General features: G+C 45.3%; 1 protein-coding gene across 2 annotated transcripts; it reads left to right on the forward strand.

The window, feature by feature from the left end:
- Positions 1 to 12: 12 nt before the first annotated feature.
- On the forward strand, positions 13 to 12,307 carry CPSF7 (cleavage and polyadenylation specific factor 7). Of its 2 annotated transcripts, none has more exons than XM_075281351.1 (9): positions 13 to 238; positions 3,234 to 3,446; positions 3,873 to 3,976; positions 6,046 to 6,191; positions 7,227 to 7,656; positions 8,278 to 8,393; positions 9,074 to 9,221; positions 9,467 to 9,607; positions 11,427 to 12,307. In XM_075281351.1, exons 1-8 carry the CDS (start codon positions 152 to 154, stop codon positions 9,600 to 9,602), a joined length of 1,380 nt encoding a protein of 459 aa, XP_075137452.1. In that variant the 5' UTR covers positions 13 to 151; the 3' UTR covers positions 9,603 to 9,607; positions 11,427 to 12,307. The 2 variants fall into 2 exon arrangements, with proteins under 2 accessions (XP_075137452.1, XP_075137454.1); XM_075281353.1 differs by having other exon boundaries at positions 13 to 205.
- The last annotated feature ends 6,936 nt before the right edge of the window (positions 12,308 to 19,243 follow it).

Raw genomic sequence — 19,243 nt, forward strand, 5'->3', positions numbered from 1 at the left:
TCCGGTAAGCGCGGGATTGTGGGAGCTGCAGAGTTGCACTCACGGTGCGGAGAGACGTGTGCGGGGATCCAGGGACGGCTACAGCCCGGCCTGACGTCACACACACCGGGAGACACAGCCGGACTCCTCCATCCGGGGTCCCGGGCCTGGTATGGCGGACGGGGCGGATCTTATTGATATTTACGCCGATGAGGAGTTCATGCAGGTGGGGGAGACCCGGGCCGGCGCCAAGAGAGATGTACACCTATTTCTATATACTTCTTGTGTGTGCGGGCATGTGTGTGTGGGCTGATGGCAGGGACAGGCGGGCTGCTGCTGCTCTCTGTTGTCAGCCGTCAGTAGGGGGCGTGGTGACGGCTCCATAGTCATGTCTGCCCTATCCAGTGCATGTACAGCCTGCGCCCTGCTATTGGCTGCGGGTGGGGAAGGGTTACCCTGGATGTTTGTGCACGTGACCCCCCTCCTCACTCCTGATTGGCTGAGATGGATCACATGGCATTTGCTTCTATATTTAAAGTTGTGCTGCCATATTCCTGCAGGATGGTGCCCTGTCTGGTCAGGGGCGGTGTGCCCGCTGGGGGCCCTACAGATCAGCAGAATAGGGGCCCGGCAGCCTTTATGTATCCGGTGACTACCAAATACTGCCCCTACCTGTCCCTGGTGGTCAGTGGTATAGCACGGTGTAAACTACAGCCTACGCCAGGCTCCTGTTCTCGTGATCTGGAGAATCTCAGTGATCAGACACTTGTGCATTGAAGATAACTTGTAAATATCCCTTTAAATGGACGGAGCGGTCATGTGATCCTCCAGCTCATAAAGAAGTGTAAGACTATATTCACATGCAGCAGATTTGTTGCCTGTCCCATCCATCTGCATGTGCTTGCCGCTGAGACAATCCCCATTCACATCAGTAGAGCCGCTGCACAATATTCTGTAACACATGTGAATATACCCTAAGAGGATGTCGTCATCTCGCACCCAAGAGCCCCCCATTATGGTCTGTGGTTACACAAACATCTTATTTGTCAAACAGCTATTCCAAGTCCTCCATATAATCTACTTGCACACTTGGTAATTGGGAAGAGGGGAATAAGCTAATACTTGATACCTTGAAATCCAGCATTGCCCCCCATCTGTCTTTAGGGAAGTCAGGACACCCCAATACATAAGATAACTTGTCAGCCCCACCAAAATGGCGGCTTTAGGAGTGATATATGTAAATGTCCAGAAATGACCTGACACGTGCAGGGTGCACTGATGTACTGTGTGTCTCTGCTGTAACAGACGTGTATACAAGTCCGTGACAGGCACGTATATAATGATGTAACATACATGTGTATAAAACTGTGACAGGCACGTTTACAAGGCTGTGACATAAATGTATATAAGGCTGTCTGTGTCATCGCCTCATGTCACATTGATTTGTCCCATTATCTGTTTACCATTAAATTCTTTTTTTTTTCTATAATTTACTTTTTCGTTTTCTTTTTTTTTTGTAGTTTTATTTACATTTTAAAGGAGTGAAATATTGATGACCTATCCTTGATCTAGTTCATCAATATCTGAATGGTGGTGGTCAGACACCCGGGACCCTTACAGATCAGACATTGGACGTGTCTGCGGAACTTGGATTAATTTTTCAGGCCAGTGATGTCGCCATCATTTGTCACTGGCCTGTTTCCTGTTTAAGTCGGTGTGACTGATCTGTTATATCAAGCTCAGCCACTACACACCAGATGGCGCCGTGCTTGGTATTTGTTGAAGAAGCTGTAGAGCCCACCTTGAAAGCTGCAGTCTTTTCAGTCAGCCGAGTGGTTGGGGTCCCAGGTGTCAGACCCCCTTTTCTCTAGACTTCTATTGTGTGGTGTCATTTGTCACTTCAGTTGGTCTCGCTCAGGTTCCCTTATTGCTGCCATTTTAAGTCCAGGTAATTTCCTCTGGTTCATGACTGGATACATGTTTGGCTATTGAAGGCTATAACTTTCCCTTATGGGGGGTTCTATGTAGGTGACCTACTGTTTTGTTGGTGAGGGCAGGGTTAGAACCTGTGATGTGGACATAGAAGGCAAATGTCTAAAACTTAAGAAAGACATTGTGTTAAGCTTGTTCACTACTTTGCATTTTGTATAGTAAATCTACCGGGTGTTTTGGATTTTTTATTTTTTATTGGCAGGTTTTCCTGCAGCCTGTGAGCCAGAAATGGATTACGGAGGAATTATTATATGACATCTTCTCTGTTTGTACAAGTCTAATCCTAATCTCATTCTGTGAGCGGAAAGAGACATGTACTGTAGGGTTCGGTTGGGCCTGTGGGTAGGGGGTGACTCATTGTGACCAAAATACCACTTTAGGCTGAGGCCCCATGTTGAGGAAACACAGATTTTGCTGCGATTTATTTATTTTTACCAAACTGAACAGGCGTAGTGATGGGATTATCCGGCATGTCTGTGCTGGAGAGAGCAAACAAAAATGTACAATCCTGTACAGACCAGTTTTGCAAGTAGGACCCTGTAGGGGGAGCCATTTAGCTCTTATTGTTGGAAAGGGACAATATCAAACAATATCGCTTTGCAGCATGTTGCAAAAAAATTCCTTAAAGGGATCCAATCATTGGATACCCTTTTCTTCTGACTAACATGTAGGAATATCCTTAAGAAAGGCTATTCTTCTCCTACCTTTAGATGTCTTCTCTGCGTCGCCGTTCGGTAGAAATCCCGGTTTTCTTCTGTATGTAAATGAGTTCTCTCACAGCAAAGGGGGCAGGCCCCAGCACTCAAACAGTACTGGGGGCGTCCCCTAATGCTGCGAGAGAAATCTCCAGCGCCGCCTCCGTCTTCATCTGAAACGGCCTCTCTGCCCGTCTATATCCAGAGCTGGGGTCAAACTTCTACGCATGCACAGTCATTTTTTTGAGGCCTTGGGCATTTGCTCTGCCTGAGGCCCGATGCCAGAAGAGTGACCTGTATCAGACTACACACAGGGCTTCTTTGTAGTCTGTTACCGTAGAGATACACAGATCTGCACCTGTGCTGTATACACACAGTACTATATAGTGGTATCATGGTTGGCTTGTTTCTTTTCTGTTTGCTATTATAGCCGCACTTTTCCCTATTGTTTATTAATCTTTTGCAGACACTTTGTACGTCTTGCTTTATCGCATGTTCATGGTCTTTTGCATGTTACCTAGTCGATGGATTTCGGGATGAATAATGCCGCTTTTACCTTCCCCCTAGGAATCTGAATTTGCCGCAGAGCAGGTAGACTTGTACGATGATGTCTTAGCGGTTGCGTCTCTTGGATCGGCTCACGCTGACGGGAAGACGAATGAGCCGACGTCTCCTGTACAGGCCTCTTCAGCCGAATCTAACAAGAAGTCGCCGGCCGTATTGTACACGTACAATAACGTACGCAAGAAGGCCTCTGTGTATATAGGGAACTTCACATGGGTGAGTCTGTTTTATATATTAGTTGGATAAAGATGTTTTTCATGACCTTTTAATTGATCCATCCTTAGTATAGGTCAACCATTGACGCTTCATGGGGTCCGGCACTTGACGTGTCAGTGGAGGTTCCCGAGCCTCATGTCCGATTTACAGGTCACTTGTGGTCACGTCCATAAGTCACATAGCCTGATCGCAACTGGGTCCCTTGCAAGTGAATGGGCTGAGCTGTGATACTAAACAGAACCAGTGCCGAAATGTCCGGTGCTGTGCAGCCACCTCAAACAGCTGATCGATCGAGAGAACCGCCTAGAGGCTGACACAAGCAATACTATAATGGGAAATCTTAGTTTTGGGTGGCGTTGGGGAAGGTCATCCTGTTGTGTCAGATTACATTTGCCGTTCATGACACTCCCTCTCTTTCTTTCCCAGTGGACAACAGATCAGCAGCTCCTCTCTGCCATCCGCTCGGTTGGCATCCATGACCCCGTGGAACTGAAGTTTGCCGAAAACCGAGCAAATGGCAAATCAAAAGGGTGAGAGCGAGGATCCTGAATGTTTACCTGCACTATGGAGCCAGAATCAAAGTTCATTTTGTAACATTCACAAATAAGTTTCGATACCTTAATACGGTGGTTCCAGTATTTATTAGGAAATTACTTAAATAGCGGATCCAGCATATAATGCTGCCGAAGGGATCCAGTCTCAGAGAAGTGTATTCATTTTTAGGAAGAATTTTAGGTGTTCAAAGCACTCAGACTGGTGAGAGTGATGCAGCCATGGTAAAACATTGAGTGATGGTAGCGCTATTATACTGATATGGCTGGTGCATTGAAAACCCTTAGTGGCCGCATCTACACTATGTGATCAAAAGTATCCGGACACCTGGCTGAAAATGACTTACAAGTTTGTGGCGCCCTCCATTGGTAATCCTGGAATTCAATATGGTGTTGGCCCACCCTTAGCCTTGATGACAGCTTCCACTCTCGCAGGCAGACGTTCAATCAGGTGCTGGAAGGTTTCTTGGGGAATGGCAGCCCATTCTTCACGGAGTGCTGCGCTGAGGAGAGGTATCGATGTAGGTTGGTGAGGCCTGGCACCAAGTCGGCGTTCCAAAACATCCCAAAGGTGTTCTAGCGGATTCAAGTCAGGACTCTGTGCAGGCCAGTCCATTACAGAGATGTTATTGTGGTGTAACCACTCCGCCACAGGCCGGGCAGTATGGACAGGTGCTCCATCGTGTTGTAAGATGCAATCGCCATCCCCGAATTGCTCTTCAACAGTGGGAAGCAAGAAGGTGTTTAAAACATCAATGTAGGCCTGTGCTGTGATAGTGCCACACAAAACAACAAGGGGTGCAAGCCCCCTCCATGAAAAACACCATAACACCACCGCCTCCGAATTTTACTGTTGGCACTACACACGCTGGCAGATGGCGATCACCAGGCATTCGCCATACCCACACCTTGCCATCGGATCACCACATTGTGTACCGTGATTCGTCACTCCACACAATGTTTTTCCACTGTTCAATTCTCCAATGTTTGCGCTCCTTACACCAAGCGAGGCGTCGTTTGGCATTGACCTGCGTGATGTGTGGCACCCAATCACCTGACCACGTTCGAAGTCCGTGAGTTCCGCGGAGCGCCCCATTCTGCTCTCTCACCATGTCTAATGTCTACTGAGGTCGCTGATATGGAGGAGCTGGCAGTAGGTGGCAGCACAATGCACCTAATAGGAAAAATCCATGTTTTTGGGGGTGTCTGGATACTTTTGATCACATAGTGTATGTTGCTTTCCCATCTAGACCCCGTATTCCTATGAGGCTGTAGTTCCACCAGCCCCATTGAAGTGAATGGAGCACTGGTCACACAAGTGCACTGATGCTTCAGGGGGACATTCAGGCCCCTTCCCCTGATCATTTGGGGGTGCTAGTAGTGCTATGAATAGTAAGTGACATCCTTTAAAGCTTGCCCCTTTTCTGTTAAGTTCCACCCCTTTGTTGGCCAAAATAATAAATGTAGCTGCAAGTTCCCGGGTAATATCAGCTGATTTCAAGACCTCGCGCAGTATAAGAAGGGGGTGTCTCTATGAGAGTACCCCTCTAACAAAATAACCATGGCAATGTATGTGCATATAGCTCCCATTACATACATTGGACCAACACTACGGCTGTGTGACCGGGTTTATTAAACACTTATTGACACAGGAATTTTAATTTTTTTTGCTTTGTTTTTTTCCTTGAGTGGTTTTTATAGCCTTCCAAAAATCAGGGGTCCGACTAAAGTGTTTTCATTTCTGTGTTTAGTTGTACTTTAAGGCAGTTGAACCCAAGGGAAGCAATGTTCCTTTATCCTTCTCCAGCAAGTCTATGAATAAAGTGCCCCTAGCCCAGTGAGAAGTGCAAAGGAAACCCCTTCCCCATGCCTGACTTCGGTCTGGAAGCCACACAGAGTTTTCTATTTCTTAAGTCTTTGCGAGGTATGGAAACGAGAACGTCTGCGTTTGTGAATGTTACCAAATGCTTTCTCCCGTAGGAATCTAACACCCAGTTCTGTCCTAGGTCTCTCCTTGTGTCCGATTGTTAATGCTCCCTATAATGTAGGTACGCCGAGGTGGTCGTCTCTTCAGAAGCCTCCTTGAGTCACATTCTGGAACAGTTGCCTACGAAGAAGGTAAATGGAAAGAAGCTTGATGTGCGACTGGCAAACAGGCAAAACCTATCGTTCTTTGAGGCGATTGCACGCAAAAGTAAGAACCTTTCACCCACTTGTGGTATTAAAATATATTGTACCCATGTTGTGTACGTCACACAACTAGGCCTGAAGCCTGCCAGGATCATGGAAAGGTAAGTAACATGTTTATTATGTTCCTTTACCTCTCCGGGGCCTCCGATCATTATACTCGGGGGTCTGAAAAGACCCCAGAGTATAATGAAAGTGCTTGTGGGGCCTGCGGTGTCTATTACAAATCCAGGCTTCTGCCAGGATTGGTAAGTAAATAGGGCCCGTTACCTATTAAAAAAAAGAAACAAAAACGCAGGGATAGCGGCTGTCGCTAATGTCCCGAGCCCTGTGGCAGACGCTACCCCGGTAGTTACGCCACTGCCTGTCAGTCAAGTCAAGTGGACGGAGACTGCAGACTCGCAGCTCAGCGTCATCGCTGGGCAGGGAGTAAGGCCACCATGATGGTACACTTCTATGGTATTATCAGGAGAAGGAGTCAGGTGACCCTAACCTTATAGATAGGTTAGGGTCATGTGAATGATACAGTGCTTCCCCTTGTGAATCGGGGCCTCCATTGCTGAGAAATTGCTGTTTTTTAATATGCAAATTAGATATTTGGAGAAACGAGGATATTGCTATTGCGCCAAAGAGGTAAGTGAGAATGCTTACCACTCTGCTCTGGATCAAACCTCTGGTTCCCCCTGCGGTATTGCACAGTGGTGATTTAGGCCATGGTGGGGGAAACAGAGGTCAGACCTTCACCAGTTATGAAATACTAGAAATTTGCTATTCTATTCCGTCCCTTCTATAAGTTCACTTGTCTTGCATCAGGTTTTGTGAGTATTCGGATAGTTGGTCCTGTCTTTGTCACCATCCTCTGTTCTGATACATCTGTGGCCAGGTTTACATAGCTCTATAGAGTGGCCTTTGTCAACCAAAGAACACTTCACCAAATATTATTGGGTTGGTCTTCTCTGCCAGGATTTTCGTAGTGATGCCGTTTCTTAATGACATCTGTTTTCAGGTATGTTTTCTTAAGGCTTTTGTTCTTTCCTTACAGCGGAGGGCGTCTCTAATTCAAAGGACTCTGTGGACCCTGCAGATAGCTTCTCCGGCCCCACTGAGCCTGCCGTGTCTTCACCACGACCAGAGACTCCCAAAAATGTTGTGCCCTACTTTGCACGTCCACCGTTCATTGAGAACAATTCTCGCATCCCTGTTATGTCCATCCCTCGTCCCCCAATATCAGTTCCTCCGCCTCCTTCATCTGCCTTACCTAATGTATATCGAGCGCCTCCAATTCCTCCTCTGCACTACTCCCACCTTATGCCCCCACCTCCAAGGCTGCCACCACCACTAGGAATGCCTCCACCAGGCGGGGTTCCTCCAGCACTTCACCTGAACCCTGCATTTTTTCCTCCTCCAAATTCCTTGGTCGGTCCACCACCAGATCCATACAAGATGATTTCCAATCCTTATCTACATGGGAGGTGAGTGTTAAATCCGTGACAAATGAGGGAGCTTCACTTTGATGGCATCACACCTCGTATGGCCTGCTGTAACTAGCAGGCAGAGAGTGCCCAATCACCCCCCTACCCCTCCAGTCACCCATATGAGCTTAAGGGGGTGCTCTGACAGGAGAATGTATTTTATTTATATGGTTGGAATGATATATAAAATCCAATTAATTTGGAAACACTGAGCTCTATGGAGAAAGGAGGGGTGGAGTAGGATTCTCCTGCTGGGTGGTTAATGTATATATTGCCTCATTCTGTTTTCTAGTAGCCTCTCATCTACAACCTAACAGTGTTAAAAGTGTACAGAGTAGCAGAGTGTAGGAACAGCGCATATATATATATATATATATATATATATATATATATATATATATATATATATATTTGTCTCCCTTCCCCTCTTCATAGTCTAATATGTAGAAACTAAACCTATTTCTAAAATAATATATATATATATATATATATATATATATATATATATATATATATATATATTAGCCTGCACTATTCATTTACACACCGATGGAAAGGGTGTATTTTCTGCCTCTCATTCAGTCAGGACTGCTCATTCACGAAGGGTTTTTATGTTTTCAGGGACATGAAACTTCAGCAACCCCCAGTCAGTGAAGCAGAGTTTGAAGAGTTAATGAACAGAAACCGAGCGATATCAAGGAGCGCTCTTTCCAATGCTGTATGTGGGGCGACGTCGGGTAGGATTCACTTTAATTTCTACCCTACTTCTGTTGTCTGTTTTGTATTCGTTCTTCTTCCATTATACACTGTTTACCAATAAGTATATGGACACTCATGCAAATGAAGATATCTGCGGTCGTGATGTACGTCGCGCCTTCCGCCGTTCAATAGGAAACAGCATTGGCGATAGTCGTATACAAGATGCCGGGAAAAGTGCAGAGTTGTCCAATTTCGAGAAAGGGGTAATTGTGGGGTACCACAGAAATGGTCGATCCTTAAGGGACATAGCAAGCGAACTGAATTACCCAAAATGGACAGTGGTCTATGTGATTACACAGTGGAAGGTGAACAGTGATTGTTGGAATGTGCCCTGAGTCGGCAGACCCCCGAAACTGGGAGATAGAGACCGACGAGTGCTGGCCAAAGAAACCGCACCCAACTGATGGCTCACATACACCAGGAGTGTCACCAGGCATGCGGGAGTATTGTGTCCATCAATCCCATCCATAAGGAAACATCTGCTGGGGTCTACCAATTATTGGATAGGAAGAAATGTTTTTCTATTCCACCACAGGGGTCCAAATACTTATTGGTAGACAGTGTGTGTTTGTGTGTGTATATGTGTGTGTGTGTGTGTGTGTGTGTGTGTATATATATATATATAATTTTTTATTTTTTTTTCCCTCTCTCCATGCAGGAGATTATGCAAATGCCATAAAGACCCTAGAGACTGCTATAGCTGTTATAAAGGAGTCTCGTGTAGCCAATGATGATCGATGTCGTGTCCTCCTGACTTCTCTCAGAGATTGTCTACATGGAATACAGGACAAGGCCAACTCTTGCAGGTAAGCCATGTCCTAAATATCCCAACTGAGTTATGACCAAATGTAGATTTGTGCCAGGCAAATGGAGGAACGTGTGATAAAATGGTAGATTTCTAGCTGTACTTTGGTACGGTATTTGAGCTGACCTAGTGAGACACGATTGGCGATGTACACTATTTACCGGCACGTATTACTAAGGAAAGGAATGTATAAGTTTTTGGGGTTGTCCTCCACCAGTTTACACAACTGATATATTGTCTCCATAGGAAGCGACACCGCTCCAGAGATAGATCACCCAGCCGGTCACGAGAAGGCAGCAGTCGACGTCACAGAGACCCACATGAAGATCGATCAGATGACTATTATCATGACCGGCATCGTGATAAGGACCGACATCGTTAATATAGGTAATGGCTGAGCGGGATAAAGCCGGCACATCATTTCCTTGCACATGTCACACGGTCACTTGGAGGACTTTGCTTTACATTGTCCTTATTCTAACTGAGCTGCAGCCTTTATTCTGAGTGGCAGTCACAGATCTGCAGGCTTCAGAGACGAGATCTTCAGGTCATGGTAGGGCAAGTTGCACTTAGGCTGAGGCCCCATGTTGCGGAAACGCAGCTTTTTTTGTTGCAGATTTTGTTGCGTTTTTTTGAGCCAAAGCCAAGAATGGCCACGAAAGGAATGGGAAATATATAGGAAGTTCTTATACTTCTCCCTTCTGCTCAGTCCACCCCTGGCATTGGCTCAAAAAATTGTAACAATCTACAACAGAGCTCGTTCACATCTGCGCCCGGGGTCTCCGTTATGCAGGTTTCGGTTTCTTGCCCGTACTTCCAGAAGGAACAGTTTTTCGTGATAAGATGCTTCAGTATTGTCATTGGAGAGTATTTACTCAGACAGCTGACAGTTCCTCTTAAAGCGTACCTCCAGTTATACAATTACAACTTTGCATAAATGAATAGAACAGGTTTATATAAGAGTTATGAAGAAATTAGTTTTCTTTCCCATTTTTTAGGTAGTTACTTTTTACATATTAGCTTATGAAGAGGCTGCTGGGAAACATACTCAAATAATTCCTGTTGCTGTTACGCTCTGCTACTCATTTTTAATACTGCTAGGGTTGTAGATAAGAGGCTACTAATACACAGAATGAGGCAATAAATCAATTAACCAGTAGCCTGCTACTCCTCCCCTCCCTTTTCTTTAGCAGTCTTTGTGTGAGGCCAAATACGGAGAGAATCTTGTGACACAAGGATCAGGAGAACATCTTCAGATAAGATATATTACAAAGTTTCTTATTTTCACCTGTACTACCGTATATACTCAAGTATAAGCCGATTTTTCCAGCACAGTTTTTATGCTGAAAAAGCCCCCTCGGCTTATACACGAGTCAGGGTCCCTGGAGCACAGAAATGTGAAGGACCTGCATAAATTAAATGAAGGGGAAAGTCCTTTAGTGATACTGCTCTGTGATTGGCTTGTCATGTGACTGTGATGTCATCAAAAGTCCTGTAGCCACTAGAATGTAACATCTGCAGATAAGTCAGTGGCCAGGATTCATTGTGTCTTATAGAGGATGTCTGTCTAGGGAGGAGAGGAAGCTACAGTAACACACAGGGACCTGCTGGGGTCACTATTCCTAGTAATGTCAGGCATTTGGGGTTATTAATTTAGTTTCAGTAACTCCATGTGCCTCACATTAATAGCAGTTAACCCCATCATGCCCCTCATTAATCCCTGTGTGCCTCATATAAGGGTTACTAATAAAGGACCTTAATTCTGAAGATACCTAATTATTACCTCCATATGTCCCACATATCAGTAACTTATGTGAGGCACTCAGGGGGTTAATGTGAGGGACATGATAGGGTTAACTGCTATTACTATGAGGCACATGGAGTTACTAAACTGCAATACACATGACCAGAGTTTATCTGCAATGGTGGATCCCCCTGCGTAGGCCTATACTCGAGTCAATAAGTTTTTCCAGTTTGGTAAAATTAGGGGCCTCGGCTTATATTCGGGTCGGCTTATACTGGAGTATATACAGTTTATACAGTATTCCTTTATGAAAAGCTGCTATAACTGGAGCTACACTTTACATTTCGTATCAATTTCTGTGTTGTTCCATAAGAAATGTCCTCCCCCTTCTTCTCATTTCTCTTGTACTTATTGATGGAGAGTCTTGGAAGACTTACATAAACTTCTCTATTCTCTCTTCAGGTCTCCAGGATGATGCACAGATTTTTTTTTTTTCCTTTTTAATTAAGAGGGACAATTTTGTTGTTGTGACCTAGAAATGACGCTTGACCCTCCGGCTACAAATTGTCGCAGCTCCCTCCTGGGATTTATTCCATTTCATGCAGGGACCACCATGTCTCCTTGACGAAGCACAGCTCTCTCCATCTGTTCCCAGTCTACACGCCTGCCCCGGAAGCTCCCACACCACGCGCCCTCGCCACCGCGCAGGCCTTTTCTCAAGAGGAAATTTTTTTTTTTGCTTTTGAAGATCTGTCACTGTTTGGCCACCCCATAGTTGATTTCCTTCTCCATGTGTTTTCTCTTGATCTTGTCGTAGTTTGTCCATATAAAGAGATTATTTATATAAGGTGAAGCTAACTCCTATCCAGTGACACATGTAACTCCGATCTCTGTTCCGTAAGTGCACTGACTTAATACCGCCGGTTTTGGCCCCGCTCCCTCTTCGTTTTTTTGGTTGGCAGACTGGTAAGGAACGCTGATGGAAAAAGTTGCCGAATGTGTTGTACTATAAGACCGCTCTGTTCTGAGGGGTACTGGAGAACTGAACTAACTCCCTGTCCTGTCCCTTTCTAACCATAGTATTTGGGTTGTATGGAGGGAGCACGTTGACCAGGTTGGTGGTGGGAGGGGTGAGTTCAGTGCTCCGCTTCAATATTTTTTTTATTTTTTATTTTTTTTTTTAATTAAAAAGATGTATCAGGACTTTTAGTTGTGCATCTATGGTGGGGAGTTGTAGCTTACAAAGGCACCATTTATTATCCCGGCCTTCTAGCAGTGGGGAAGTCACCCCTCCCACTTATCGCTACCTGGAATTGTGAATAAACTTGATAACGTTGTCAATATTTTACATGAGTCGTCATCTTTTCCATCATACTGAATGTATAGGAAGGATGCACTGAGGTAACTGCACAAAGACTATATAAGAAGACTCACTAGCTAGAGTTTGGGATCTACTGGTTTGGATAGTCCAGCGGGATCAGATGGGTAGGGGTCCAATTTTCAGCACCCTTACAGATCAGCACTTGTGCAAGAGCTGCGTATTAGAGATGAGCGAACACTGTTCGGATCAGCCGATCCGAACAGCACGCTCCCATAGAAATGAATGGAAGCACCTGTGACGCCGGCCGCCGGCAAAGTCAGCATCACAGGTGCTTCCATTCATTTCTATGGGAGCGTGCTGTTCGGATCGGCTGATCCGAACAGTGTTCGCTCATCTCTACTTGGTATCAATTGTATGGAGTATGGCAGCTTTGTCCTGGTCATTGATATGGGATTAAGCTGTAATATCCTGCACAGCCGCTGTTGTATGTATGTCGTGAAGGTGGGTAGACCGAGAATCCAAAGTAGATGCCATAATGCAGTTGAATGACCATACCAAGAGTTAGACTTCTGCCAGACCTGTCCTAAAGAAAGGCTATCCAGATCATGGTTCCGAAATCCTATTTGAGGTTAATACCCCACTTTGCAGAAATGCACCTTTTTTTTCGTTGCGGTTTTTTAAGCCAAAGCCAAGAATGACTACAAAAGGAAAGGGAAATATAGAAGAAGATCTTATACTTCTCCCTTCTGCTCAATCCACTCCTGGCCTTGGCTCAAAAAAACACAAAATAAAGCTGCGTTTCTGCAACGTGGGGCTTTAGCCTTAGGCTGTGTTGCAAAAAGCGCTGCGGATAAAACTGCACCAGAAACGCATTGTGAATTTTCCTGCAGCGCTTTTCACAGAGTTTCCTCTGCAGTTTTTCTGTTTCAATTATATCAATATGGAAAACGCCATTGTTTCCGTAGGTATAATTGACATGCTGCGATTTCCAAAAACGCTACGGTTTTTGAAACCGCAGCATGTCCACTTCGGATGTTTTTCTGCAAAGTGTGGATGGGGTGAGAAAGAATTCCATCGACTTCGCATGTAAAGAGCTGCGGTGCTTACAGTACGCGGTGGCCTAAAGGTGATTCTGGACTTTGCTTTGGGGGGGGGGGGGGGGGGGTACCTGTGCTAGACCCTTACAGAGGTCTGAGGACAGCAGTGACTTGATCTTGGGAGCATTTGGAACAAGCATCAATCTGATGTATAGAGTCCTATTCAAACCTTTGCTGAACATTGTAAAATATCTTGAATATCAGAATATTCTAGTCTGTACGATGACAGAGCCATAAGTTTATGTAGCTGTTCATTAAACTGAATCCTAAAGGGGTACTCCCACGTCACATACTCACCCATCTTCGTTCCTCTAAAATCTTCTGTCTTCCGGCTTTGTTTCGTCATTGGTGGGCGGGGTCACATATGCAAAGCCAAGCGGCGAGATGCCGCCGGCCCTGCGTGCGCGCTCATACACCAGTCTAGCCTTCACAGTGCAAATACAGACCCGACACCCTGCGGGTCTGTATTCGCATTGTGAAGGCTAGACTGGTGTATGAGCTTGCACGCAGGGCCGGCGGCATCTCACCGCTTGGCTTTGCATATGTGACCCCAGAGCGGAACAGCATCGCTTCTGCCGCTGCTTGCTTCATGCAGGGCAGAATCATAGCGATGTGCCTGTGCCGGCGTCTAACAGTCCCCAGCATCCGCCTATTACAGCGGATGCCGGGGAGTTAGACGCCGGCACAGGTGAAGCCAGCAACATCGCTATGCTTCTGCCCTGCATGATGCAAGCAGCGGCAGAAGCGATGCTGTTATTCCGCCCCCCGCCCCGGAATAGCACCATCGCTTCTGCCGCTGCTTGCATCATGCAGGGCAGAAGCATAGCGATGTTGCTGGCTTCACTCGTGCCGGCGTCTAACCCTGCATTGGCGGCCCCTTCCCCAAAAGGGTAAACTACCCCCCCCCCCCCCCCAGGCTCACTCCCTGCACTTAGCCCCTCCTCCCTCCCCCCTGAGAGCAGCAGATACATCACTTGACTCAGGTCAGGGCTGTGGCCACAAAAAAAATGAATAAAGTGAGATAGTGGCCAAACAAAGCAGTTTTGCTGAAGCAATGTATTTAGGAAAAGTCTTACATTCACATTAATAAGCAGTATAGATAGGATCCTTGTGATGGGACAACCCCTTTAATTTGCAGTAAGTTTAGCTTTGGTGTGTAAAGAATTTTTACCTAACTGTGCTTTAGCAGCGCTCCACACAGCAACACCTTTCACCACCAGTTCTAGCTCTTTGCCTTTGTTAATAGTCGCTGCTCCACTGATTCCAGCACAGTTGGAATTTTCTCTCTCGCCCCCACCATTCCTGAGCAACAAGCACAGGTAGTTTTGGTGACTGATGTGCTGTTTAAGCTCTGTAATGTTAGAAGGGGCGGGGTCAGGCAGGGGGTGTGATTCAGAGCTCCAATCAGAGGCAGCCAGTGTCAGAGCTCAGAACTCCTTGTCTGCACCTTCCTGACAGTGCAGAGACTACTGTGAAACATCATACAGATGAGGCGTATGGGGTACTGGGGGCAGATCACTTGGACCCCTTCTATCTTCTGCCACCCTGTGCAATAGGAGTTGGCCTATTACCCATCCAACTTGAGCAACAAGAACCGTGCTCACAGGCCAGAAGACCCGCCCCCAGTGCACCATCTGCCTCAATTGCATTAAATTTAAATGCTGTTTTTCCTCCAAATTTACAAAAGTGACATATAGGCTAGGGAATAACATTCTGATCATTGGGAGGCGACCCCTGGGACTCTCACTGGTCACAAACACAAGGGCCTTGTTTTCCTGTCTGAATGGAGCAACAGGCCAAGCACATACATTGCAACCCAATTCACTGCCTATGGGACTGCCGCAAATTAGGGAGCAGTGTCATAGAGAATAAATAGGGCGGGGGGGGTATGCTTGCTCAGCCTGCTGCTCCAGACAGACAAACAGGACCCCCGTCCTTGTGAGTAGTGGGAGTTGGGCCCCCACTGAACAGCGTGTTATCATTACCATTATAGCATGGACCAACGCCTTAGACTACATGCACACGAGCATGTGCAGTCTGCAGGGAAAATGGCACGGACAACAAGTGGATTGGTATTCGGGTATTATCAGTGACCCATCCATTCTATTGAATGGGCCGACTCACAAGTGTGGACAGGTATAGGACATGCTCCAGTATTTGTGGCTCTCAAATGTGGCCAGACACAAAGTTACAAAAGCTACAGTTGTATGTATGAGCCCATTGAAATGTATGGGTCCGTACTCCTATCCGAAATTGCAGAAAAACTTAAGACTGGTCCTATTCCTGCCCATTTTGCGGACTGTGCTCCCTGGCCTCTTTAAATTGGGCCGTGGTACACGCATGTCATCCATGTGCTGTTCAATCATGGCCGAAATATGTGCGTACAAGAAAAAAATGTGGAGAACAGATAATAAATCACGTTCTAGATCATCAAAATAGGAAAGGATGAACAATCCCCATATAAAAATATATCAAATTTATTGAATAAATATTACAACACATAAAAAAGCAGCAGGGCAAGATGTTACAAAAACCAAAGAGAATGATACAGAATATGACACACAAGCGTATACTGCACTCAGAACAACAGGCACCAATAATGTGATAAGGGTATATATGTATTGATGGGGAAAATATACACCATATAAATAGTACATATATAAATCTGTCAAAACCCCCAATATCTGACCAAAGCAGCAACTACAAAATATATATCAGGCAGGACACATATAATATCTGATGACAAAAATAATGATAGGGGAATATAATCCCTGAGCAATCAGAATAGAAGGGTTAAATACCCTAACTCCATGTCCACACCACACTGACTAAGAGACAGCAATATGTACCCACTAGTCTAATAAATATAACTCATAGCAGATGATAAATGCAATGATTGCTTAGAAGGCACCCATATAGAGCAAAATGATAACACAGTAAAGGTGAGAGCATATCAGACCAATGAAACGCTACCTGTAGTCATGGTGACAGTTGTAACTGGTGCAGAGCCCGTGACAAGATGAGATACTAGAACACCCTCGACGCGTTTCGCCAGAAAGGCTTCATCGGGAGGATAGTATGACACAAAAACGCAGCCTATTAATACTGTGGACGCATGTGGGATTAATCACGAGCGCATAGCGGCAGTGATGCCGTCCAGCGAGTCGCGCCGAGCCCGCGCGCATGCGCCGGCAACACGTCAGTGTGCCGGTCACATGATCGCAAGGTCTCGCGCGAGTCACATGAGGGCAGCGCACCGCCCCTACGCGCATCATCCCAAAGGATCGCTGACTAGGTAAGTATATAGATAGCGTGAATGTGATGGGGAAATAGATATTACATATCTGAAACATAAGCGGGCAAGAGGATGATTACTACATTTGTGAATAAAAAAGAACGTGATAATAGTGAAAAAATAAAGTGTGGAAATATGCAAAGATCTTTGCATATTTCCACACTTTATTTTTTCACTATTATCACGTTCTTTTTTATTCACAAATGTAGTAATCATCCTCTTGCCCGCTTATGTTTCAGATATGTAATATCTATTTCCCCATCACATTCACGCTATCTATATACTTACCTAGTCAGCGATCCTTTGGGATGATGCGCGTAGGGGCGGTGCGCTGCCCTCATGTGACTCGCGCGAGACCTTGCGATCATGTGACCGGCACACTGACGTGTTGCCGGCGCATGCGCGCGGGCTCGGCGCGACTCGCTGGACGGCATCACTGCCGCTATGCGCTCGTGATTAATCCCACATGCGTCCACAGTATTAATAGGCTGCGTTTTTGTGTCATACTATCCTCCCGATGAAGCCTTTCTGGCGAAACGCGTCGAGGGTGTTCTAGTATCTCATCTTGTCACGGGCTCTGCACCAGTTACAACTGTCACCATGACTACAGGTAGCGTTTCATTGGTCTGATATGCTCTCACCTTTACTGTGTTATCATTTTGCTCTATATGGGTGCCTTCTAAGCAATCATTGCATTTATCATCTGCTATGAGTTATATTTATTAGACTAGTGGGTACATATTGCTGTCTCTTAGTCAGTGTGGTGTGGACATGGAGTTAGGGTATTTAACCCTTCTATTCTGATTGCTCAGGGATTATATTCCCCTATCATTATTTTTGTCATCAGATATTATATGTGTCCTGCCTGATATATATTTTGTAGTTGCTGCTTTGGTCAGATATTGGGGGTTTTGACAGATTTATATATGTACTATTTATATGGTGTATATTTTCCCCATCAATACATATATACCCTTATCACATTATTGGTGCCTGTTGTTCTGAGTGCAGTATACGCTTGTGTGTCATATTCTGTATCATTCTCTTTGGTTTTTGTAACATCTTGCCCTGCTGCTTTTTTATGTGTTGTAATATTTATTCAATAAATTTGATATATTTTTATATGGGGATTGTTCATCCTTTCCTATTTTGATGATCTAGAACGTGATTTATTATCTGTTCTCCACATTTTTTTCTTGTGTGGTCTAATTCATTCTCTGTGGAGACTTGTGGATTACGGGATATTTCCTTGGGGCAAATTTTGTTGTGTGTTGCGAAATATGTGCGTACACACCTACACAGTCAGTGTCGTCCATGTCGCCTAATACTGTAAGTCTTGCAATTACAAACAGGCGCCCAGTGGACCCCACTATGGTCAACGGGGTCTTTCGAGATTCATTGTTATGTCATTAGTCACATTCATCTGTATTGGTAATATGAACAGACGCTTATATTGAGATTTAGGTTACACATACCAATACAATTCCCTTCCTACATAATGTCGCCATACGTTGGTAAATAACACTGGGTGGCTTCAATTTGCCTTTCCTTATGGCCCAGTTTGCCACCCGTAAACCCAGTTCAGTATCTGTTCTATATCCCAAAATTGATACACACTACTCAAAAAACAGCCAAAACAGGAATTTTTTTGATTAAGGCCAAGGCCCCACATAGCGAGCCACAGCCAAAAAGCACCGCAGAAAAGACCGTAATGGAAATGCATATTGTTTTTTTAGGGACTTTTTTACCGCAAAGTCCGCAGAGTTTAACTCTACAAACTACACCAGCTTTTCCACAGGTATAATTGACATGCAGAGATTTATGAAAATGCAACATTTTTGTGATACTGCATCATTTCCGCTACTTGTATTTTTTTTTTGCAATGTGTGGCCAGGATCCCATCCACTTTGCTGGTACTGTAAAACGCAGTGTTGTCGCAACGTGGGGCCCCTGACCTTAACAAGTTCAGTACATTTAGTAAATCTGCAGTCTTCAGTGTGGACAGCAGGGGGCAATATCAGCTGCTTTTTCCTGCAACTTGATGAGAGGTGTGAACAGCGCCGTCAATATGAAGAGTGCCGCCAAGAAAATCAAATCAGGCAAAAAAGTAAAGGAAGAACCGAAATGCACAAAACCAGCCGAGAGTTACCAAGAGGAACCAGGTAAGAGCAAGAGACTATGGTTATCTGAATTGTAGAAAACGTACAGGAAGGCTAAAGAGGGCTAAATACAAATGTGAGAGGGAGAGTCAAATTTTAGCCTCTTAAGGCTAAGGCCCCACGGGACGGCACACAGCACTTCACTGGGTTCTGTTTTCTGTGCGGAACCCATTGAAGTCAACGGGAGTCTTTTTTTCAGCGCTGATTCTTACACAAGTTATCGTGCCAGAATCAGCACCAACTTCCTCTGTGTAAATGCCTCCTAACAGGGCGAGCTTGAAAACGAAACATCACAACTGAGGTCAATGACGTGAAAATAAATCGGATAAGCCATGCCGAATTTAAACAGGATATATTAGGAAGTGTTTTGTAGTAAAAAATGTTGGGTGACCGTGTAGAGCCTCACA

This window comes from Leptodactylus fuscus, chromosome 7 (genome assembly GCF_031893055.1).
Source record: "Leptodactylus fuscus isolate aLepFus1 chromosome 7, aLepFus1.hap2, whole genome shotgun sequence".
In the NCBI taxonomy this organism is placed as follows: Eukaryota; Metazoa; Chordata; class Amphibia; order Anura; family Leptodactylidae; genus Leptodactylus; species Leptodactylus fuscus.

Bases quoted from the DNA above. Each gene is read 5' to 3' on its own strand.
- CPSF7 (XM_075281351.1), top strand. From the start codon at position 152: ATGGCGGACGGGGCGGATCTTATTGATATTTACGCCGATGAGGAGTTC. The intron at 8,394-9,073 runs GTAGGATTCACT...CTCTCCATGCAG, and splicing joins TGTATGTGGGGCGACGTCGG to GAGATTATGCAAATGCCATA. The intron at 9,222-9,466 runs GTAAGCCATGTC...TTGTCTCCATAG, and splicing joins GACAAGGCCAACTCTTGCAG to GAAGCGACACCGCTCCAGAG.